Below are 26,231 nucleotides of genomic sequence, written 5' to 3' on the forward strand. Positions count from 1 at the left end.
TTGAACCTTAAAACAGTTCCTTTAAATATATTTATTAGCCACATTTGTTCCTAAAAATATGTTGTTAGATTTGGAAAGAAAAGTACATTCTGTTATATGTTTCCTTTCATACTATGAAATGTTAATAATGTAGTTTTTTCAGGATTAAATTCTGGGTAGTTACTGTTTTAAAAATCTGTAGGTCATTTGAAGAATACGTTTGTTTTTTGTAGGTAACTTTGGTATAGATGATAGAAATGTGTTTATACCTTCATTTTTTTTACAGATACAGAAAGTACTGTGTGTGTGTGTGTGTGTGTGTGTGTGTGTGTGTGTGTATGAATGATATCCTTCCTTCCCTCCTGGCGTCCTTCTGCATATGTTTCTGTGTTCTTATTTAACTGACAACTCAGAAGGGAAAAAGTCTGGATATCATTTAGTTTAAACCTTAGCTCCACAGCACTTTAAACATGTAAGAAGACTTCATGTTAAACAAGATAAATAACAGCCTACATATAAGAATTAGTTAGTAATTTGCTTGTGTTATTAATATGTGTGTGTGCAGATTTGTGTAAATAGTGGCTCTGATTTAGTGTCAATATAGATATTAAAAATGTTTACTATCATTTTGTTAATTTAAAAAATTTAGACTTCATTTCTAAAAATAAGTCAGTAAAAGAGAAAATATACTTTTGGTTGTACTTAACAATCGTTCCATTGTGCAAAACAGAACAAGGATCATTTCCAAACGGCCTCAGGTGAAATCTAATGGGAAACAATTTCAAACTAGTCTGAATTCACTAGTAAAAAGAATGTGTCTTAGATAAACATCTGATCTAAGTTATAGTACTTTGTACTACTCTTTCTGTGATTAGCTTCTAATTTTTTTTATTTTAATAAATATGGTGGGCATTGCTAGATGAAATAAGGCCCTATTATATTGTCTTTAATGTGGATTGTGTAAAAATAATTTTTTGCAGGTTTTGATTTATGAGTCTGAAACAGCCTTTTCTTATTATGGAATGTTAAAATTTTTTGTGAAGTGTTCTCCATAAAGTGAATATTTAGGTTGACATCAAATGCTTATAGAAAGGCATAATTTAAAATAAAAGACCTGTTGCTCTTTAGTTTTTTCTTTTTAACTTTCATACTGCACTTTAACTTTTCTTTCAGGAGAGTTCTGATCTCCCCGTTGCACTACTTTTAGCTCAGCATAAAGATAGGTCTACCCAACTGGAAATGCAACTTGAGAAACCTAAACCTATAAAACCAGTGACATTTTCCACAGGCATCAAAATGGTAAGCTGCATTTTAATTTCTTGTTTGAAAAATATATTTCAAGAATTACACTCTATAATTTTATGTTGATTTTACAGATAAACTGAAAGGTTTAGATGTTTAGGCACAGTGTCTGATCTAGACTAGATGTCTAGAAATATGAATATGTGCAGAGGAAAGGGAAAAGTAATAAATAAATAGTTTTTAATGTACGCAACACAGTTTTGTTGCACATGATAATGGGCTATGGGTTTCCTTATTCTATATAAATTTCTTATGTGTTTTGTTATTCTATATAAATTTTTAAGCTTATAGCGTAGAAAACATTTCTTAAAAGAAAATGCACACTTCTGGTCTGGTATGGCATGTAAGAAGCTTGGAAGTTGCCATTCCATCTTCACGATAAGTAAAAAGGTGAACACATTGAAAAATCAACAACTTTTCTTAGCTCTGTAAGTGAAGAGGTCACAAGGCAAATTATTGCCCTTAAAATTGGAGAGACAAACAGAGAATAGAGAGAATCATCACTTACTAGAGCAGCAGCCTTGCTGGGAACTGCTAGTGGTGTAGGGAAACCCGAACTGTAATTGACAAATTGTGGAGGCTCAATGTGGACAACTCTAAGAGTTAAAAACTCCAGAGGAGCCAGTTATTGGGGGGGCCCCCCACACTTTTGTTTTACTTTTTGCATCTCTACCAGGCTCTTTCATTGACTATCAGAGAAAAATCTCCTTGTGCTTCAGGCAAAAGAAGGGGTAAAAGAACCATTTTGAAATAGGCCAGAGCATTCTATTCTTCTCAAAAAGCCTGCCCTCAGGAGAAGCTATTTCACCGGACCTTAACCTAATGGAGTTTTATCAGCGCCTAACTAATGTGACTCTCGCTGCTCAAGCCTTCCACATGGGAGAAAGGAAATATACCACTTCACCCCCACTCTTTCCGTCCTGCTCTATGTAAGGGAGAAAGATGGACTGAGAAGTGTTTGTGAAGTTCACAGTCTAGAAGCACAGGCTCTCAAAAAGGCAGACCTAATCATACGACTATAAAATACCACCCCCCCACACCTTGCCTTACCACCATATTACTAAAGGCTTATTTATTGCAGTTCCTTTTACCCAGTGCATCATGACTAACTATCAAGAAATGATTACGAGACATACTAAAAGCAGAAAACACAGTTGGAAGAGACAGAGCAAACATTAGAACCAGGCTTGAATAGGGCAGGGATTTTGGAATTATCAGACTGGGAATTTAAAACAACTTTGATCAGTATGCTAAGGGCACTAATGGATAAAGTTGAGAACATGCAGGAACAGATGTGCAATATAAGCAGAAAGATTGAAATTCTAAGAAAGAACCAAAAAGAAATGCTAGAGGAAAAAAAAACACCTCACTTTAACAGAAATCAAGAATGCCTTTGATGAGCTTATTAGTAGACTGGACACACCTGAGGAAAATACCTTTGAGCAAGAGGAGGTATCAATGGAATCCTTGAAAATTGAAAACCGAAGAGCAAAAGACTGAAAACCCCCCCCAGAAACGGAACAGAATGTCCAAGGACTGTGGGACAACTACAAAAGGTGTAATATATATGTAATGGGAATACCAGCAAAAGAAGAAAGAGAGAAAGAAATAGAAGAAACACTTGAAACAATAATAAAACTTCCCCCAAATTAACATCAGACACTATACCAAAGGTCCAGGAAGCTCTAAGAATACCAAGTAGGATAAATGCCAAAAAAGTCTCACCTATGCATATGATTTTCAAATTACAGAAAATTGAAGGTAAGGAAAAAGTCTGGAAGAAGCTAGAAGAAAAAATACACCTTACTTATAGAAAAGCAGAGATAAAAATTGTGTCTGGTTTCTCCTCAGAAACCACGCAACCAAGGAGAGAATGGAGTGAAATATTTAAGGTGTTGAGAGCAAAAAGCCACCAACCTAGAATAATGTACCCTGCAAAAGTATCCTTTAAAAGTGAGGGAGAAATAAAGATTATCAAACAAAATTGAGGGAATGCTTTTGCCAGTAGACCTTCCTTGCAAAAAGTCGTAAAATAGAGAGAAAGAAAATGATGTAGGTTAGAAACACAGATCTACATAAAGGAAGAGCATCAGAGAAGAAATTAATAAAGGTAAAATAAAAACTTATTTTTTTGTTCTTAATTCATTTAATAGATAACAATTTGTTTAAAATAATAGCAACACTGTATTTGACTATGCTTATTCATAAGTGATACGAGTGACAATGATAATACATGGGATGGGAGGAAGCAATTAGAATTATTTTGTTGTTGTAAGGTATTCACATTACCCATGTTTCCCTATCCAAATACCCATTCAGCTACTTTTTCTTTCTTCAGTTTTAAAATGGCCTACCTTTTTTCTGACTTATTTCACTTAACATAATGTTCTTTAGATCCATCCATGTTGCTGCAAATGATAAGATTTCTTTCTTCTTTATGGCTGCGTAATACTCCATTGTATAAGGTGTGTGGGAGGGGGTTGGGGATAAGGGGAAAGGTGAAGGGATTTGGAAGCAGCTGGTAACCACAAGATGGCCTCAGGGTTTTTTTGAAAATTAATTTGGGGAAGGTATTCTATAATGTTGTAAAGATTTTGTTGGGTACCCGATGGACATGCGTCCTATTTGGGAGACCACCTCAGGGATACTGTGGATACCTGATCATGGCATTGTACACCAGAAGCTAAACATTAATGAATGCCAACTATAGTTTTATATATATAATGTGATGGTTCAGTGTGAGGTCGGAGGGATAGTGGATGGGGGGAGGGGGGTTCACAGTATGAGGGATATAAATGATGAACGTCTAAGTATTACCTTGTTTTGTACACCTGAAACTAATAAATAAATAAATTAATTAAAAAAAAAATTAAAAAAAAATGGCCTACCTTTATGTACAACTGGGTAATACATGTTTTTAGGATTCCTACATTTGAGGGAATTTTATGATAAATTTGGCATTTTGATATTTCTGTAACTCTGTGGTATTGCTGTGACCATGGTATTTTGTTTTGTTTTAAACTTTTAAAACTTCATGTATAGTAAAGGTCATTCTTTGTGATATACAGGGTCTTGACAAATGCTGAGTTATGTATCTACCACAACAATCATAACATAGAGCAGTTCCATCACTCCTCAAAATTCTCTCGTGTTATCCTTTCATAGTCAACTCTGCAGCTGCACGCCTCCCACCTCCCCTGCCCCCCGCCTCAACTAGTGATCTGTCTTTTTAGGTCTAGCTTCGTTACTTTAGCGACACACATTTGAGATCATCCATGTTGTCGCATGTATTCATAGTTGTTTCTTTTTGTTGAATAATGTATCATTATATGGATTTCTCGGTTTCTTTATCCAGTCATCAGATGAAAGGACATTTGGGTTGTTTCCCTTTTCTTTACGATTATGAATAAGGCTTCTGTAAACATTTGCATACAATTGTGTGTGTACGTAGGTTTTTATTTCCCTTGAGTAAATACTGAGAATGCGATTGGCGATTTACCTAAGGGTACGTTTAGCTTTGTAAGAAGCTGCCAAATTGTTTTTCAAAGTGCTGTACCAGTTCACGTTCCCACCCGCATTGTATGAGTGTTTCCGTTGCTCTGCGTCCTTGCCAGCACTCAGTATTATGAGTTTTAAAAATATTGTAGGCACTGTAAACAGGTGTGTAGTGACATCTCGTTATCGTTTTAATTTGCATTTCCCTGATGATAATGATGTTGAGCATCTTTTCATGTGCTTATTTGCCATCAGTATTTCATTTTACCATAACATTTAATCATTAAAAAGCTTTTCAGAAACTGTTGTGACCATATTATTTTCTTCCTTTTTTCCTTCCTCACTTTCTTTTAACCTTTTGTTTTGTGAAATGTAATGTATATGCACAAAAGTGCACAGAACCAAACCATATAGCTCAGTGAATTACCACAACATAATCATCTGTGTAGCCATAAGTCAGGTGAAAGAAAAAAAAGTATTGTCAATGCTCTAGAAACACTCCTCATGACCTCTCAGCACCCAGTGCATTTACCCAAAAGTAGTCACTCTTGTATTTTATGGCAGTTTCTTTCTTGCTCTTATAAATAGCTTTAACATCTAAGCATATATGTCTTAACCTGATTAATGTTTGTCTCTCCATGTTGTATTTGTGAGATTCATCCAGGTTGTTGCATATAGTTATCGATGTTTTCATTTTCATTGCTGGGTAATGTTCAATTGGAAGAATATACAGTTGACCATTGAACAGCATGGGTTTGAACTGCACAGGTCCACTTATACATGGATTTATTTTTTATATTTAGTTTTTAATTAGTTTCAGGTGTACAAGGCAATGTAATAGTTAGACATTTACACCCCTCATAAAGTGAGGATTTATGTTTTTCAATAAATACCTGTAGTGTTTTGGATCTGCAGTTGGGGGTCCGCAGATATGGCGGACTGATTATGTGCATTGACTATGCCATTTTATACAGGGGACTGGAGTATCCATGGATTTTGGTGTCTGTGAGTGGCCCTAGAACCAATTTTCCCAGATACCAAGGGACAACTAAAATTTGGGGAATCAAAAGTCATACATGGAGACTGCCCAGGGCTCACACCCCTAACCTCCGTGTTGTTCAAGAGTTAATTGTACTGCTATTTATCCATTTTACTGTTAATGGACTTTTTTGTGTTTTTGGTATTATAAATTATGCTAACATTTTTATGTTTCTTGGTGCACATGTACATACATTTTTTGGTAGCTATTTTTTATCTAAGAGTAGTTACTAGGTCATAGTGAATATGCATGTTCACTTTAGGAGATACTGCCAAATTGTTTTCCAAAGTGGTTTTTACCAATTGTACTTCTACCAGCAATGTTCTTGTTATTCCACATTCTTGCCAACACTTGTGATTTTCTGTCTTTTCCAGTTTAACCATTCTGGTGGCTATTTAGTAGTGTTTTGTTATTTTAATCTGCATTTTATTTCACTGATCACTAATGAAGTTGAGCATTGTCAATCCTATTTTTGTGAAATGCTTGTTCAACATTCTTGCTTTTATGTAGGAGTTCTTTATATGTTTTGGATTTAAACCTTTTATTAGTCATATGTGTTGTAAATAACTTTAGTTACATTGTGGCTTCTTTTTTCTACTCTCCTAAGGGTATCTTGATGTCATTATTGTTTTACATTTCTATTATCCACCTGGGACTGATTTTTTTGGTATGGTGTGAGGTAGGTGATCCAATTACTTTAATGCATTTTGAGATTCATATAACTTAGTGTGTAATGGAATACTTATTATTATGACAGAATTTAGCACTGTGTTCAGGGCAAAGTGAAATTTCAAATGACAGTTTTTATTTGGATTTATTAATATTATTTACTGAACATGGAGACTGACATAATGTAGATGAAAATCTAAATGCTGTTCAGTGAACCATTTTTTATTGATTTATTTTCCTACTGTTTTTCTGTTTTTCATTCCAGTTATATTTGCTCATTATTATTTACTCCGTTCTTTTTAATTGGGCTACAATTTGCCCAGCTTTTCTAGTTTCTAAAGATAGAAGCTTAGATTATTGATTTAAGACAGACTTTTCTGACTTTTTGTTATTGACATTTGATGGTATATATGTTCCTTTAACCATTTCTTTAGTTGCATCTAACACATTTTGATGTGTTGTCTTGATAGTTTGAGCCCTTTGAGAAGCAGTTACCAAGATGGGTTTAAATGTGCAAAAATATATTGGGGAAAGTGGCTGTGAGAGAAAATGAGGAGGCAGCTATTGGAGGCTGAGAGAGTCATCAGACTGTGATGTCGTTTCTGACCTCAAGTGAAGAAAGAAGAAAGGTTATGTAAAAGTGTCTCATACTACCTTGTATTTCTAAGGAAAGTTTGGCAAGGCAGCTGGGGAGTCCTTGTGGCAGTTTTCTGGCAGAGGAGTCTTGCATCTCTTAAGTGAGGAATTGCCTTGGTATTTTTGCCTCTCTCAGTCTTTGGCTAGACGCAACCTGTGGAAATCATGGACTTGGTGCAAATGTGGAGATGGATTTCAGAGTGCAGCAGGTGGGACTCAGGGTCCATTAGCTTCTGTAGTTGGAGAGCCGAGAGGTGCGTTCATGTGGCTATCACAATTCTGTTTTCATTTTTATAGTTCAAATTATTGTGTAATTTTATTTTTGATATCTTGCTTGACTCGTGTTATTTAGAAATGTGTTGTTTAATTTCCAAATATTTTTAGGTTTTCCAAATACCTTTTTGCTACTGTTTCTAGTTTAATTCCATTGTAGTGAGAGAACACACCTTGTATGGTTTCAAACATCTTTGATATATTGAGATTTTTTCACTTGCTTGATGATGTTTTTTGTGAATTTGGGAAGAATTTTGTGTTCTGCTGTTGGGCAGTGTTCTGTGAATGTGAGCTAGGTCAAGTTAATTGATGTCGTTAAGTCTTCTGTTTCCTTATATTAATTTTCTTTTTCTTTTTGTTTTTTAATTTATCAAGAAAACAGTGTTGAAATACCCCATTATAATTATAGATTTAAAAAATCAATTTTGTACTACATATTTTCAAGCTCTGTTTTTAGTTGCATAGACATATAGGAGTGTTACAGACTTTTGATACTTTGACATCTTTATTATTATAAATATACCTCTTTATTCCTGATAATATTTTGTGTTCTAACTCCTACTTTTTCTGATGTTAATATAGCCATTCTAGCTTTTTTTGATTAGTGTTTTTATGGTATGAGTTTTTTTCTTAAAGGCATAATACGTACAATTGGATCTTGCTTTTTCATTAACTCTGACAATCTCCCTTTATTGTTGTGAGGCAGTTATTGATATGGTTGAATGTAAACTTAACTTCATCAAATTTAGAAAATTATTTTTTCACATATTTTTATATTTCCTCCCTCCTTTCTCTGCGATTTTAATTATATATAAGTTATACTGCTTGATATTGTTACAGAGTTCATCAGTGCTTTGTTTGTTATTTTTCTAGTCTTATTTTCTGTGTGCTTTAGGTGGCTACTGTTGATGTGCCTTTAAGTTCACTGATCCTTACTTTGCTAGTGTCTAATCTGCTGTTTATCCCACTTGTTATATTTTTCATTTTAGGTAGTATGTGTTTAAATCTTCACATGCTCCACTTGGTTTTTTTTTTTACATCTTCATTTCTCTCCTCATCATGTCTTTTTCTCTACTTTCTTGAACATGTAGTACATATTTAAAATAGTTGCTTTAATGTCCTTGTCTGCTAATTTCATCATCTTTGCCGCTTTTGTGTCTGCTTCTATTGACTGATTTGTCTTCTCTTTGTGTGGGTCATATATTTCTGCCTTGTTTTTGAATAACTGGTAACTTATAATATTCCATTAAATATTTTCAGACTTTGAGAATGCAATTAGGTTACCTTTAACCTGTTAGATCCTTACAAGGATTGCTTTTCAGCATTGTTAGGGCATACAAGCACAGACTTCAATGTTAGGCTAATTTAACTCCACTTTCAAGGTGATATCATTTTGAGGACTGTACCTGATGCCCCATGAATTGAGAAACCTTTTTACCTTATTGAGGATATGAATTGTTCTGGTCTGGTGTGAGCTTTGGGAATTGCTTGACCTATTCGTTTCCAGTTTATTTTCTTGGCCTTGAGTAGTTTACACTCTCTTATGTGCAGATCATTACCCAGGCAAAAGTTAAGGACATCACTCCAGGACCTCTAGAGCAGAGGTAGGCAAAGTATATCTTGCAGGCCAAGTACCACCTGCCACCTGTTATTGTAACTAAAGTTTTATTGGAACATAGCCATACTCATTCATTTATGTATTGTCTTTGCTTTCATGTTTTCATTGCAGAGTTGAGTATGTATGACAGAGATCATATGGTCTGCAAAGCCTAAAATATTTATCTGCCCTTTATAGAAAATGTTTGCTGACCCTTGCTTTAGACTTTCTCTCTGGGAAGAATTTTCCTCTCTGGTAATTTGCCCTGCAAATTATAGTCACCCTGACAGCCCTGAAGTCTGATCTCAGTCTCCTTGACTCCTAGGCTTTGTTTGGTTCCCCTTCCACGAATCATGACCTGAAAACCAAGCTGAGACAATTTAGGGCTCTCCTCATTTGCTTCCCTTCTCTTGGGGACCACAAGCCTGCATTGGCTGATACTAAATTTCTGAAAACCATTGATTTGTATATTTTCAGTTTTTTAGTTGATTAGTGTGGGGAATGGTTTATCTAGTTCTTGTTATTGTAAAATGGTTATACTCGTATGTAGGAGAAGCAGCATAATATTTTGAGATTCATTCATGTTGTTTTGTGTATCAGGTGTTACTTTATTGATATGTAGTATTCTATTTATTTGAATATATGAGTTTGTTTAGCAATTTTTTTGCTGATGAACACCTGAGCTGTTTGTAGTTTTTGATTGTTATTAAATAAAGCTGCTGTGAACTATCTTGTGTTAAGTTATTATATGAACCAATGCTTTAAATTCTCTTAGATAAATATATGAGTAGAATTGCTTGTTTATAGAGTATTTATTTGTTTAATTTTGGAAGAAAATGTCAATCTTTACTCCCATAATGGTTGTACCAATAATATGAGAGTTTTATACTTTCACCAATAGTATGAGAGTTTTGATTACTTGATTACTTGATTACTTCATTTTTTGTCATTATTCAGGGCTGTCAACATTTTTAATTTTAGCTACTTTGGTAGGTACTTAATGATATCATTATAATTTCAATTTGTATTTCCTGAGAACTAATGGTTTTGAGCATTTTTTTCATTTATTTGTCTTTTTTATATCTCTATTTGTGATGTCTCTCAAATCTTTTGTCCATTAAAAAAAACTGGGGTGTTTGTCTTCTTCTTATTCATTTGTAAAAGGTTTTAAAAACTGTTGCATACAAGTCCTTTGTCGGTATCTTTTTTACAAATAATTTCAACCAGTCCATTGCTCACTTTTTCATTTTCCTAATGGTATCTTTTGATGCACCAAAGTTAAAAAAACTTTGTTTTAGAATGACTTGTTAACTTTTTTTTCCCCCCTTTTCCTTTTTATTGGGGAATATTGGGAACAGTGTGTTTCTCCAGGACTCATCAGCTCCAAGTCATCGTCCTTCAATTTATTTGTGGAGGGCACAGCTCAGTCCAAGTCCAGTCTCCGTTTCCCGTCTTAGTTGTACGGGGCGCAGCTCACCATCCCATGCGGGAATTGAACCGTTAACCTTCTTGTTAAGAGCTTGCGCTCTAACCAACTGAGCCATCTGACCTCCCCAATGTTTAATTTTTTTTTAAATTTATTTTTATTAGTTTCAGGTGTACAAAGCAACATACTAGACATTTAAAACCCTCATAAAGTGATAACCCATCCCCCAAGCTACTACCCCTCTGACATCTTATATAGCTGTTACAATACCATTGACTATCTTCCCTATGTTGTATTCTATATCCCGTGACTATATATACCTATATATTTAGTTATAGTTGACATTCAATATTATTCTACTTCGGCTATTCAGGTGCATAGTGCACTAGTCAGGCATCTACACAGTCTATGATGTGATCCACCTGATAAATCCAGTGCCCATCTGACACCTTACATGATCTTTACAACATTGTTGATTATATTCCCCATACTGTATTAACTATCAATTGGTATTTCTTAATGCCTTTGCCTTTTTCACCCTGCACCCAACCCCATTCCCATCTATCTCCATGATAGATCTAGTACCTATCTGGCACCGTACCTGGTTATTATGATATTATTGACTATATTCGTTATGCTATACCCTTCATCCCCATAACTGCTGTATAACAACCAATTTGTATTTCTTAATCCCTTCCCTTTTCACCCATCCTTAACCCTCCTCCCATCTTAAAGAAGTCCCTCTAAGATTCCTTGTACTACTGGTTTGGTGGTGATAAACTCCTTCAGCTTTTTCTTGTCTGGGAAGCTCCTTATCTATCCTTCAATTCTAAATTACAGTCTTGCTGGGTAGAGCAGTCTTGGTTGTGTGTTGTTGCTTTTCATCACTTGGAATATTTCCTGCCACGCCCTTCTTGCCTGAAAAGTTTCTGTTGAGAAATCAGCTGACAGTCTTATGGGAGCTCTCTTGTAGGTAACTAACTGCTTTTCTCTTGCTGCTTTTAAGATTCTCTCTTTGTATTTAACCTTTGGCCTTTTAAATATGATGTGTTTTGGTGTGGGCCTCTTTGGGTTTATCTTGTTTCAGACTCTGTGTGCTACCTGGGGTTATATGTCCATTTCCTTCACCAGGTTAGGGAAGCTTTCTGTCATTATTTCTTCAAATAGGTTTTCAATTCTTTGTTCGCTCTCTTCTCTTTCTGGTACTCCTATAATGCAAATGTTGGTACACTTGATATTGTCCTAGAAACCCCTTAAACTCTCCTCAATTTTTTGGATTCTTTTTTCTTTTTATTGTTCTGGTTGGGTATTTTCTGCTACCTTATCTTCTACATCGCTGGTTGGATCCTCTGCTTCATCTAATTTACTGTTGATTCTCTATAATATATTCTTTGTTTCCATTGTTGTAAACTTTATTTCTAACTGGTTCTTTTTTATGGTTTCCATCTCAAGTTTTTATGCTTCCTATCTCTCTGTTGAAGTTCTCCCTAAGATCATTGAGCATTCTTATAACCAGCGTTTGGAACTGCGTCTGATAGATTGCTTATCTCCATTTTGCTTAGTTCTTTTTCTGGAGCTTTGTTCTGTTCTTTCATTTGGACATGTTTCTTTGTCTCCCCATTTTGGCTGCCTCCCTGTGTTTGTTTCTATTTATTAGGTAGGGCTGCAATGTCTTCTGGTCTTAGTAGAGTGGCCTTTTGTATTAGGTGTGCTGTGGGTTCAGTGGCACAGGCTTTCTTGTCACCTGAGCCATGCGCTCCAGGTGTGTCTCTTGTGTGTGTTGTGTGTGCCCTCCTCTTGTAGCTGAGTCTTGGTTGATAACTGCACTTCAATTGAGGGTCTGACTTTTGGGCTCACTGATTGTGAGGACTAGCCTTGACTACAGTGGAAGAGTTGTTGTGCAGGGGCTTATCCTTCGGAGCATGATCTGCCTCAGCAGGACTCTGGTGCCTGCCCAATCTGCCCCTTGGTTGTGTCGTGCTTGGAGGCGGCTGGGTGATGCCCCAACTTGTTTTGAGGCTGGCCACTGGGGGCGCCAGCCCCAGGACCACCTTGGAGAGGATCCACTTTAGGTCTACTTCAGCCACAGCCTGTGCCCCATCCAGGGCCACCTAGCGGGATACAAAAAGAAATCTGCAGATGGCTGCTGCCCGTGCTATGCTTGGAAGCACCTTGAGAGGCCAAGCCGCGAACCAAGGCCGGCTGCTGCTAGTGCCGGCTTAGGGCTGCTCAGCCAGAGGTATAGGACATGCTCAAGCCAGATGCTGCCTGTCTGGGTTCTAGAAACCTTTGAGAGACCCTAGGAAAGTCTGCAGCTTGAGCCAAAGCAGGCAGTCTGCACGAAAAAGCCACTGGAAGCAGCCTGGGTGTGCCCGAAAGTTGGGCAGGGCCAGGTCTTAAATCACCAGGGTGTGGCGAATGAATGGTGGAGACTCAGATATGGTGGCTGCCTGTGTTCACCAGCTGGGAAGGGGGAGGACTCAATAAGGAAACAATGGCCTCCGCCAGCTCCTCCATCCAGGAGAAAGCCATCTCTCCAGCCCCTGTCCCAAGCCAGACAACTCAATTCCTCACTGTTTGTCGCTGCCGCCTTTCCAGCTGCTGCCCCAGTGCTGGAGCTCAGAGCTAGTGATTCCACTGGTGGGTAAGTCTGTGCGCAGTCCCTTTAAGAAGATTGCCTGTGAGTATAGCTACCCTGTATCACTCAGTCATAATCTCCACTGGTTTTCACAATCAAAAATTATGGGGACTTCTCTCCCCGGCACTGGAACCCTGGGCTGGGGTGGGGCTGGGATCTCTTGCTCGTTTAGGGTACGGAAGGGACCCCCACAGCTGAAATAGCCCTGGTCACACGCAGGTGTGGCACCAGCCTGTTCTGCTTCTCTGAACTTCCTACCAGTCTGGAGATGGCTTCTTCTACAAGTCCTTAGTTGAAAGACTTTAGTTCAGCCTGATTTTAGGTGATACTCAATAATGGTTGTTTTGTAGATTAGTTGTAATTTTGATGTGGATGAGAGAGAAGGTAAACACAGCGTTTACATACTATGCCATCTGGGTGGTGCAAAATTTTTAATTATGATGAAGTCTAATTTATGGATTTTTTCTTTTAAAGTTATTATTTTTTGTGTACTATATAGGGAACCTTTTACTTCCCTAAAATTAGAAAGATATTCTCCTGTTTAGAAGCTTTATCGTTTTTGCTTTTATAGATTGGTCCCTGATCCATCTTGGATTAAATTTTTGTATATGGTATAATGTACGTGTGGAGGTTCATTTTTCTTTGCATGTGGACATCCAGTTGTTCCAACATTATTTGTTGAAAAGGTTTTCTTTTTTTCATTGCATTGCTTGCACACATTTGGTGACTTTGTTTAAAATCAATTGACTGTATGTAAGCGTGGGTTTATTTCTGTTCTCTGTATTTAGTGCCAGTAACTCACTGTCTTGATAACTGTTAATAACAATTCTTGAAGTCAGGTAGTGTAAGTCTTCCAATTATTTTTAAATTCAAAATTGCTTTCTGTATATTTTTCAGAATTTTAGAATCAATTTGTTACTTTTTACAAAAAGTCTTGGTGAGATTATAATTGGGATTCTGTTGGATCTATAGATCAGTTTGGTGGAGAATTGAGATGTTAACAATATTGAGTCTTCTAACACATGAACATGGGGTACCTCTTCATTTGTTAGGGCCTCTTTAACTTATCTTAGCAATGTTTTATAGTTTTTAGTGGTTGTTCTTGCATTTGTTGTCAAATTTGTTTCCAGGCATTTTATGTTTTTGCGTATTTTCAAGGAAATGGTTATTTCAAATTTCATTTTCTCATGTATTTTTTATATTGGTCTTGTATCTTGTGCATGCACTCATTTTTTTACTTATTGTTTTTAGTAGTTGCTTTCAGATGTTTTTATTTTAGGCAATCATGTCATCTATATGTAGAAATAATTTTACATCTACTACTCTACATCTTTTTTTTTTGTGTCATATTGCAATACCTTGTTCCCTACCTAGACGGAAATCATTCAGTCTTTCAACACTATATATCATATTAGCTATAGAATTTTTATGGATGCCTTCTTTTAGACTAAGGAAACCTCCTTCTATTTTTTGTGTACTGAAATTTAAAAAAATTATGAGTGGGTGTTTAATTTTGTTAAATGCCGTATACTACATCTGTTCAATATGATTTTTCTTTATATTGGTAATGCAGTGAATTAAATTGATTAATTTTCAAATGTTAAATTCTTTGCACTCCTGTGATAAATCCTATATGGTTATCATATATGTGTATTCAATTCACTAGTACTTTTATAAGGGATGTTTGATTCTGTATTTAAGAGGGAGGTTGGTAGATTGGTGTACAATTTTCTTTGCCTTCTGATGTCTTTGTCTGGGGTATCAGGGTAATACCGGTAATATTTTTACCAGTAATGCTTGCAATGCTCTTGTCAGGGTATTTGGCCTTATTTGGAAGTAGGGTCTCCTACCCTATTTTTTCAAAGAGTTTCTATGAAATCGGTGTTATTTATTCCTGAAATATTTATACAATTTACTAATGAAACCATTTGGGACTCTAATTTTGTCCATACGTTTGTTTTTTGTAAACTCAATTTTTAAAATAGATGTGAGCTCTTCAGAATTTCTGTATTTTCTTTATAAATTGTATTTTTCAAGGAATTTGAGCATTTCATCTAGTTTATTATATTTGTTGACATAAAGTTATAATTTTCCTCAAAGTTCTTTTAATGCCTGTAAGAGTTATAGTGAGGATTATAGTGATAATCCTTTTAAAATTCCCAGTATTCTCTCTTACCTTGATCATTCTAGCTAGTGTTTTTTTAATTTTTTAAAAATTAAATTTATCGAAGTGACCATGGTTAGTAAAATTACATAGGTTTCAATTGTACAATTTATAAATCATCTGTATATTTCATTGTGTGTTACACCACCCAAAGTCAATTCTTCTTTCATCACCATATATTGGACCCCTTTATCTTCCTCATCCTCTGGTAGCCATTAAACTGTTGTCTGTAGAGGTCATCGATTTTAGTCAATGAGCCATTTTTTTCTTTAACAGGGTAATTGATGTATAATTTACATACAATAAAATTAACCTATACTAAGTGTAAAATTTAGTGATTTTTAGTGCTACTGGATAGACATGCAGCCACAATCCAGTTTTAGAATACTTTATCACCTTAAAATATTCCTGTGACAGTTTGCAGTTAATTCCTTCTCCCGCTCCCAGGCGACTACTCATCTACTTTCTGTCTCTGTAAAGTGACTTTTTTTGCACATTTCCTATAAATGGAATTATACAATATGTAGTTTTTTGGGTCTAGCTTCCTTAACTTAGCATAGTTTTTGATGCTTCATCCATGTTATAGTAGACTTTGTCTGGCTTTAGTAATAGGGTAATATTGACCTCATAGAATGTGTTGGAGATTATTTCCATCTTCCCTGTTTTCTGGGAGAGTTTGTAATTGGCGTTATTTCTTTTTTAAATATTTGATAGATTTGACCAATGAAGCCATGTGACTTTGACTTTTCTTGGTGGCTTTCTAAATGCTTTTCAATTTCTTTGCTTGGTATAGGTCTATTCAGACCTCTTTCTTTTCTGTTTCCTTCCTCTCTCCCTTCCTCTCTTCCTCCCTTTTTCTTATTCCCTCCGTCCCTTCAATAATTTGAGTCTTCCTAGAAATTGGTGTTTCAGCTAAGTTGAATTTCTATATGGTTAGGAGGATGTCTCCTTTCATTTCTCATTTTTGTATTTTGTGTCTTCTCTCTTTTTTCCTTGATTAGTCAAGCTAACTGAGATAATTTTGTTATCTTTTCAAACAACCAACTTTGTTTTATTGATTTTGTGTATTTTTTAATTTCTATTTTATTGATTTCCATCTAATATTTATTAATATCTTTCCTTCTGCTTACTTTGGGTTTACTTTGCTCTTTTTTTCTTTTAGTTTCTTAGGGTGGAAACTTGGATTATTTATTTGTGATCTTCTTTTCTACTTTGGGCATTTAAAGCTATAAATTCCTCTATGTACTGTTTTAGTTGCACTAATATGTTGTGTTTTCATTTTTATACAGTTGAAAATGGTTTCTAATTTCTTCTTTGGCGTGGGTTATTTAGAAGTGTGTTCTTTAATTTCCAAATATTTGTGGATTTCCCAAATTTTCTTCATTGTTGATTTCTAATTTAAGTCTGTTGTGGTCAAGAACATACATTGTATGTCCATTACTTTTAAATTTATTGATGCTTATATTTTGGCCCAATATATTCTTTGTTGTGGAGCATGTTCCATATGTACTTGAAACTAATGTATATCCTGCCGTTGTTGGGTAGAGTGTTAGATATTAGCTACATCATGTTGGTTGATTGATAGTGTTGTTTAAATCTTCTATATCCTTACTGATTTTCTGTGTAGTTTGCCTATCAGTTATTGAGAGTAGAATATTAAAATCTCTATTATAGTCTAATTGTCTTTCTTCAGTTGTATTCATTTTTGCTTCATTTATTTTGGGGCTCCTTTGTTAGGTCTATGTATATATTTATAATTGTTTTAGCTTCTTGATGAATTAACCCTTTTATCATTATGAAATATTTTTCTTTGTCTCTTGTAACAGTTTTGGTTTTTAAGACTATTTTATCTTTAATATAGCCACTTTCACTCTCTCATGGTTATTGTTTGCATAGTTTATCTTGTTGCACACTTTTGCTTTCGGTCTCCTTTATGTCTTTGATTCTGATGTGTTTCTCTTGTAGACAGCTTATAATTGGATCTTGGATCTATAGTTGTTTTCCCAGTCTAACAGTCTTTGCCTTTTGACTGATGTTTTTAACCCATTTGCACTTAATGTAATTCTTGATATGGTTTGATTTATGTCAGCCATTTTGAGATTTGTTTCCTTTATGTCTCATGGTTCTTTTTATTCCTCTTTTATTCTTTTGTTGCCTTCTTTTGTGTTAAATAGATATTTTTCTGGTACACATATTAATTCCTTTTTTTTTTTACTATGTATATTTTTGAGTGGTCACAGTATGCTTCTTAATTTACTACAAGCTACTTCATGTTAATACTAATTTGATACCAGTAATATAGAATCCTTGATCCAGAATATCTCCATTTTGTTTTCCTCTTGTATGCTATTATTGTCGTATATATTATATTTTGTGTATTATAAGCCCAACCATACAGTTTTCTTAGTTTTCTTGCAGTTATTTTGAAAATCAGTTAAAAGAAGATAAGAGGAAGAAATGTTTTATCAAGTCTTTTGTATTTACCTGTGTAAAATAACCTTTTCAGTTTTCTTTATTCTTTGTGAGAAATGCCTGAAGGATTTCTGTAGTATTGTTTTTTATTTATAATGCATATCTTCTAGAAACAGATTAATCAGTCTTTGTTTATCTGGGAATGTTTTCATTTTGCCTACGTTGTATTGGATAATTTAATTGGATAAAGGATTCTTGGTTGACAGTATTTTTTTTTTTAAGCACATGGAATATATTTGCCACTACATTTTGACTTCTGGGCTTTCTGATGAGATGACAGTTGTTAATCTTGTTGGGGTTCTCTTGTGTATTAGAAGCCATTTCTCTTTCGCTACTTTCAAGATTTTATCTTTGTCTTTTTGCATTTTTAGGGCCCATTAGGGTTTTAACTTACTTAATTTTGTCTCCCTTTTAGTTTTTTTTTTAAAGAGGTATATTTTAAAGGAAATTTTCATAGATTTTTATTGTGTTTTAAAATACTTATAGCCTAAACTCATTTTTTATATGTTTGCCTTTTCCCTCAAGTTTTTACAGCCCTGTAATTCAATAATAGCTATTTGAGGAGGAGCTACTTAAGCATCTTTGCTAATGAGAAATGTTAATAGTGTTTAGTTTTATGTTTTATTTCATGTTGTGGCATTATGTACTATTGTTTTCAGATATTTTTCTTGCTTTATGAGATTTTATACCCTTATACTCATATATACTTATTTTCTATATATTTGTCAGCTAAAACACATGTATAAAAATAAAGCTTATGGGAATAAAAGTTTAACTTTTCTTAAGGAATATATATGATCTTAATGTATGTTACTTTTGATGAATATTAAATGAAAGTTTTTAAGACTAAGTAAAACATGCTGTAGTATATTTAGTATTTGCATTGGGGCATGTATTAGTTTCTTTAGGAGTTTATGTCCGTAAATATTTAGCTCTGGACTATGTCATTGTCAAGTAACATCTGGGACTAGAGCTCCCAACTAGGTATCTAATTTTGCTAGCTTGTTCTTTTAGAAGTGTTACTATGAGCAATAGGCAGGCAACAGAAAGAAAGAAGGTGATTGGGACCAAAAAAAAAAAGAAAAGAAAGACTAAAACAGATGGCAGGGAAATAGAAATAAAAAATTTCTTAAGCATTGTTTGTTTGGGGTAGTTTTCTTGTTAAGCACATGGAAATACTTTGCACATTTGAGAATTATTGACTTCCTACATGCTATTTTTGAGAAACAGCCATTCATTCACGTAATATAAACAGAATTACAGATTATTTTGCTGGAAGTTTTTATTTCTAGGTCTTTTTCATAAGAAAATATCAGTGCATTCTTTTAAATCATGTTTTGACAGTATTTTGGGGGATCAGAAATAAATTTAAATTGAATGGTGCTAATGCAAATAAACAACAAACATTCATTCAAAACTTTCTGAGTATTTATAGTTTTGTTGCGTTATATTCTCTAAAAATGAGTGTTATTAATGGTATTGGACTTTTTAGGATATACCTAAAGTCAATAGTTGTTTTAAAATGTCTGTGATGCTGCTAGATTTCTCTATCTGTAATCATATTAATAAAATTTTGTGACTGAAGAGTATTTTATATCATTGAATGAATTTGCATGTAAAAATGCAGCATGGATATTATTAATCTTACCCCCCACCCTGTTTTTTTTTTTTTTTTTTTACTGACATATTCTCGAAGCTCAGCAGGAAAATGTAAGTCAGAGTGAGAGCCTTCAGATTCTTAGTTCAACTTTTTTTTGTTATACTAGAGTATCTCTTGAGTTAAACATGCAAAGTAGGTGAGATATGGGTAAAGACAGAAATGAAAGAAGGAAAAACAATATAAGAAGTAATGTTACACCTTAAACCAACCATATTATCAGTGGTAGGAGCTCATACACCATTAGTTTCTTGAATGACGATTATTGATAATGATACGGCTCTGTAACATAGTATTATTTCTATAGTATTGATTTTAATTTTAGAAATTAGATCCATAAATGTAATTACCTGTTTCTGGTACAAGGCCTCTTATCCTTGACATCATAAATAATGTTGAATACTTTTTCATTGTTGTCACCAGTTCTAACAAAGTTCCACTGTGTTTTACAAAGGTTATCAAGGTATTTCCTCTGTGTTCTGTATAGCAGCAACCTATACTTTTTTCAATAGGAGGATCATTTTAATTGAGAATGAGAAGTAATGGGGAGTAATTGTAGCCTCCTGCCATTCTTTGTAATGGCACAATCAAGATACTGCTTTTCCTGCATTTTTACAGAAGAAAGGCAGGACGATAGTAGTGTGATTAGGGATAGATAAGGGCTTTTATATCAAAGGAAGTGGGTTCATATTCTGGCTATGTGAGTTAATGCTTATGAGATGTGGGTAAGTAACCTTATTCATTTGGTATAATATAAACCATATTCATTTGAATATACCTTACAATGTGGTATTTGTGAGAATAAAATGAAAGGAAAATAAGGTCAAAGAAGATTCTTTGAATGATTTTCTTAGATACTGTCAATTATAAACTGTTCTCCAGATTTAACCTATTAGTCCTCCCATAGATAACATAGTAGATGATTTTTTTTTTAAACGTGGAGAAGCTAACAACAAAGTAAAAGAAAGAGAGTGATTGAGTGACTAACTCCAAACATAAGATAAATCTTAGAACTGGATGTAGAATTTCCCAAAATTTTAAGCAGTCTAAAAAAAAAAAGGAAGAATGATCTATTCTGACTTATCAATAGGATAATAGGAAATAATGATATAGCCCATTAAAAAGTATTAATGACTTTTTAAGTCATTAAATGATGCTTAGAGGATAATTTTATTTTGCAGATAATAGGAATCCTAAAATAACCTTATTCTTTATTGAGTTTCACATTTATAGGAATTTTTGTTGAGTAGATACTGTCTAGTGAATATATGAAAAAAACAAACATTGGTCTGGCGATTAACTGGATATATTCGAAGGAGAAACCCAGACTGCAGAGGAAGTCAAAGCCTTACATGAAATCATAGTTAAGAAAAAATCTGGTGCTTTCTTAATTAAAATACTGTAGTTAAAGAAGCTTCCTAAATATTTCTGAATTTGTATTTTGTATTATCATGGTGATTGATTTCAGGGCATTTTTCTCAGCAAAAACATATCTCTTTTCAGTAAGAATCTTGTATCCTAGAAAGTCTTATGAGACAAACTGAAGAGTTCTGGTTCAACTTTTGTAAGGCAAATAGAGTGGTTTGTGTGCACTAAATAGATATGTAGAGTTTTGTCTGTGACATACGGATTTCATCACTCCCTCAGTTAGTTAGGTGTGTACTTTTATGTATCTGTTTGGGTACTGAGGCATATCTCTGTACATTATTTTGGTGCTTTGGCCTATCTTGGTAAGTTGTGAGGTGTTTAGCCATAGACAGGGATGTTGAAGAAAGTACTAAAAAATTCAGTGGCTAGTAAAACTGAAGAAGATCTTTAAAGCCCTCTCTACTTAACTGCGATTCTCTGAATTTCATTATTTGTAGACACTCAGATTTTACCCAGGCATCCGTACCTTTCCCAGTCCTCATCTTGGAATTTTTGATGTTATTCTAATAGAGTCATTGTGAAAAATATTTTTTTGAGAATCTATTTTTTATACAGGGAAATATAAAGATGAAAAAATTTGGCCCAGATAATTTGTTGACACTTATTTAAAAAACACATTAAGCAAGATATAAAATGATCTGTGAATATTTCTTAGCCTATGTCTTTAAAAAGCAACTACTGCTTTGTGTTTTGTTTTACAATTTTTTTTTGAAAAAAAAAAAGTTTCACAAGTGTTCTTTTTAAAAGCAATAATAATCTAATAAAAACCAGATGTCCACTAAGCAAAATCATGCAATGCAATTTCTTTCCTCCTAACACCTTAGTGATATCAGGAAGTTTTGATTGTAGTGAGATGCAGGTTAGTGACTTAAAATCAGGGAGCATGTTAGGAGTCAGTAGGTTTGAGTGGAGTGTTTCCAATTAGGAGCTTAGTGTTAAAGTGTTTTGGGGACATATTATGCCTGGGAAAGGCACTAGGTAGGTGCTGAATAGGAATGCAAAAGGTAAAATTTAGGGAGAAGCTAAAATTTCAGAAATTTGAAATTTTTGCTAAGGCCAGAGTTGTATCTAGGAAAGAGAAAGTAAACATTTGTTTTCTCTCCTGTATTGCTCCCAAGGCTCTAGACTAAATTTAAAATAATTAATGTGTTTTGTATATTGTTATAAAACATATTATTCAGAACTTCCTGTTTCTGCAGGAAGGTATTTTGAGTTCTAACTTACTTTCAATATAATTTTTGAAAACTTATTGTTCATATGGTGATGATTGCCTGTGGTGATTTTATGTGGTGTTGACTAACAATCTGTGGAGATGGTACAAAGTATTTCTCCTCTTCTTCCTCCTGATGAAGTTGATAATACAGAAATAATAATAATAATAATAATAATAATAATAATAATTGGTAGCATTTTGTAGACACTTGTTTCTGCTATATTTTATATATATATGTGTATGTGTATACATATGTATGTATATGTATATATGTATATATTTTATTTGCTCCTTAAAATAATTTTACAAGTGAAACTGTGGCTTGTTTAAAAAAAAGTTGCTCAAGGTAAAAGTTGCTCAAGGTTGATTCTTTGGAGTCCAAAGCCTATGTTTTTAACATTGTATTATTCTAAGGGTCACATAATATAGGGACTAAAAATACAGAGTATAGGCAGATAGAGCACATGCTTATGTTCTTCTTGGAAAGTAGAGATATATAGATGGGAAAGCTGTGAAGAACCAAAATAAATGCAGCTGCTTTATTTGAAGGTTAACCTGGGTTAACCTGCTTGACATTGCAACTGTGGGTTCTTTGGCTGTTATTTTTAATTATAGTTATGACCGCATCAAGAGTAGTTTTGGATATTATGGAAATCTTGAAGCACATGCACTTCAAAATGAATTAGAGGGCTTAGGCATTTAAAAAAATATCACCAGCGTTGATATAGTGTTAGAACATAATGTAAGATCAGATCTTTAGGCATTTTTTTTTTTTTTTACATATTTGACCCATGTTTTGGTTATTCTCAATTTTTATGTTGTCTCATATAGTATAGATTAGTATTATGAATAAAACTGGTTAGTAATTTTCTTCCATGTTAATTATATCTACTTAAAGATGTAATACCTGCAAAACACTTAAAATTTAATACAGTTTTTTCCCTGAAAAGCTATATTTCAAGAAAAAAATTTTTTGTTTTAGTGATGAATAAAAAAAAATGTCCATACTCAAATTTCTACTTGTATTCCCTAGTCAGAGGGAGAAAGTATTAGGGATATAAATTGTTCGAAACATCTTTTCTTAGAAAAATTATGAGTTTGTTGCTTAAACATTAAACTTTAATGAAAGAAAATTTTTATTTAACTTTTCATTTATTTTGTCTTCGTAAAATATGAACATGCCATCTATGAACATGTCTGTTTCACTCACCATTGAACCCCTAATTGCTAAAAATATGTCATTATATATTTTTTTCACCATTTAAAAAACCAAGTCAGTAGTAAATCTTTAAAATTTTTTAAAATTAAAATGTTTTTGTTCTGGTAAAATATATATAACATGAAATTTACCACTTAACCATTTTTAAGTGTACAGTTCAGTGGTATTAAATACATTCAAATTGTGCAACCATCTCTACCACCAATTTCCATAACTCTTTTCATCTTGTAAAACTGAAACTCTATACCCATTAAACAATACTCCCCCATACGTCTACAGGCATTTTTTCAATTGTTTGTACACTTAATAGTAATGAAAAAAATCAGAAGAATTTAGAGAAAGGAAATATTCACCTGAATCAACATATTTCAGTTTCCTTTATGTTGAGCAATTAACTGATAAGCTAGTTTGAACCTGACTTTCAGGATAGAATACTTTTGAGGTTATATTCAGGGTTTTTTTGTTTTTTGTTTTTCCAACAAGGCAAGTCTTGATGATAGATCAATTAACAAATCTTGAAGAATTAATGTAAATAGTGTGGTAATTCCTATTATAAGAGACACTTCTTAGAACTCATGGAATTCCTCCTTCCCTCAGGGTATCAGATTTACTCTTGCATTGAGGAAGTAACCTGGCAGCAGTCTTGTGTATCAGAGCCCAGTTCAAAATTGTTCAGAATGGGAAGTGCTTTTAAAATGCTATGGAAAACTGATTAGAACTGAACTTTGAAATTAAAAAGAAAACATAAAACTGTAAAAGTAAAGCCTAATGTTTTTTCTGAAATGTTTTTAAAAGAACTTTAAGAGTGCTATAGGAAGAATTTTTTAAACTATTTTCCTAAAGTATAGATTCTTAAAGACAGGTGTTTATTAATCATTTCATTGCATTGACCTTGCTAAGGACAGTAAGGCAGGTAATTATCCTTAGGTCTGAGTAATAAAAGTATTATTTTTGAATAAATACTAAGAGACCAACTTTAACAACTCTTAGTATGAATGATTTGTGTGCTAGCTTTTTTCTAATATAAAATGAATCTCAATATGCCATATGATTGGTGACAAATAAGAAACTCTTTGTTCAATTAAGAGGAGATCTGTTTATTTAAGAGCTCTCAAAGGTTGTAAAAGATTATACTTGGCTATATGTGAAGGATAAATGTTGTGCAATAATGCCCCTTAGTTCCCCTTTTATAATAAATCTCAGCTATGTGTTCAGCACAAGGGCTCAGTGCCAAAAAGAACAGGTTCAACTTGTCTGTGAGGATTTGCACTACAGTAAAGTGCACAACTGCTTTTGTAGAGGTCATTGTGGAGGTCACAGCCATGTATAGTTGAATGAAAGCAACTTTAAAAACATGGTAGAACAGATAGTGTTACTTAAGATTCAAGAATCAAGATTAATTTAAAACACTAAAAGGGTGGAAAAATCATAAAAAGAACCCTCACATACATTTTTCAATTTATATATGTTTACATGTTTTCAGATGGATTTAAAACAAGTTTTTTGGCACCTTGTGCCAGCATATTTTAAAGGAACTTCAGAGTCACTTTTATAATAATTGCCTAGCTTGGAAACATTGACTATTTTTATGTTTATGTTTGTGTGTGTGTATTGGGGTGGGGTCGGGTGTGAGGTAAGTTCTAATGACAAGGCACATGTGATCTGAAGGAGAATACCTCCACGAGTCATATTTCTCCTGAGCTTATGACTGAAAGATTCAAAATTTACAAGAAAGAAAATGCTATATTTTATTTATATAATATGACTTTTCCCAAGTAGCTTACACTTTCACTTATTTGTGGTAAATAGAAATAATTCAGAAATAGTAGGTGGAGAGACTATAAGTCTCATGACTCCAGCCAATACTAGCTTTGGGTTTAGAATAAACAGCACCAGGAAATGATATAACTAAGCAAGCAGACGCAAAGCTTACCTAGACTTGTGATTTATGCAGTTGTATTTGGTCATAGAGTGACTGTTTCCTTTTCTTTTTTAAAATGGTGATCAATTCCAGGCAGCCATTGGTTTCAGTATGGAGATTAATTAGTAATGTTTAGAATACGCTTTAGCAAATGCAGCTGATTGGCAGTAGCATCTGTCTCAGCAACTGGTAGAATGTTAGTGCTTTTAATCAAGCCTATAATTTCCAGAAGGACTTCAAAGCTATGTTTATTGAAGTCTCCCATACTAATTTATTTCTTTGTTCTCTAAAGCACTGTTTTACTACATGTACCTCTTTATTTTATTTATTTATGTGTGTGTTTATGTATTTTATCTGTGAAGGTTATAAAATAAAGTTAGTTTTTTTAATTAAAAAAACTAAAATGAATTATTTGATAGTCTGTGTACTCCTGAGTTTGTGGAACCACCATTTATGCTCAGTGAACACATGATGTTCCCAGATGAAAAATTTATCAATTGTGATTTCTTTCCATTGCTTTTGTAATTCATATCATGAACATAAAACATCTGTCAATTACGAAAAATGATCTGTGAAAGTATAGTAAAATAATTTAAAGGACTGGTTATTATAGTCGACTTTCTAGAAAGGTAGCTTACTTCTATATTGCTAGGAATCATTCTTTCTAGTTGAAATAGTCTTTCTGGTTCATAATTCAAAATATATTCAATTTACATAGATTCATAAACAAGCAATCAATTTGTATATTTGAGGAAGATAATATTTTTTGTTTGTTAAGAAAAGAAGGCTGAACTTCTCAGAACATCTAAAAATGATGAAATATATCTCAGTACAGGTGAGATTTACAACAATCTAAGTATATTATGGAAAAGTTGAACGTGAATATTTCCTAAAAATAAATTATGTTTTAATGAACTATTGTAACTTTCATTTAAAAAGTACTTATATTTTAGAAACAAAAGAGTACTTTCTAATTTGTTTAATAAATATAAATATATATTGTTAAATGCTTGAAAATAGAATCAGTTCTGATGGTGTAGCCTTTCTATCATTCCTTCACAATGTCTAATATCCACTAAATGTTTAGGTAAATGAATTTTCAT

At 33.6% G+C, this 26,231-nt stretch overlaps 1 protein-coding gene across 1 annotated transcript in view; it reads left to right on the forward strand.

Moving 5' to 3' along the window:
* The window catches only part of MNAT1 (MNAT1 component of CDK activating kinase), a 185,156-nt gene that overhangs the window by 77,040 nt on the left and 81,885 nt on the right, over window positions 1-26,231 (forward strand). The window contains exon 6 of the mRNA XM_081049597.1: window positions 1,153-1,278. Coding sequence (XP_080905723.1) covers window positions 1,153-1,278 — 126 coding nt within the window. The remainder of the gene's footprint in view (window positions 1-1,152; window positions 1,279-26,231) is intronic.

Source organism: Rhinolophus hipposideros, assembly GCF_964194185.1.
Source record: "Rhinolophus hipposideros genome assembly, chromosome: 5".
In the NCBI taxonomy this organism is placed as follows: domain Eukaryota; kingdom Metazoa; phylum Chordata; class Mammalia; order Chiroptera; family Rhinolophidae; genus Rhinolophus; species Rhinolophus hipposideros.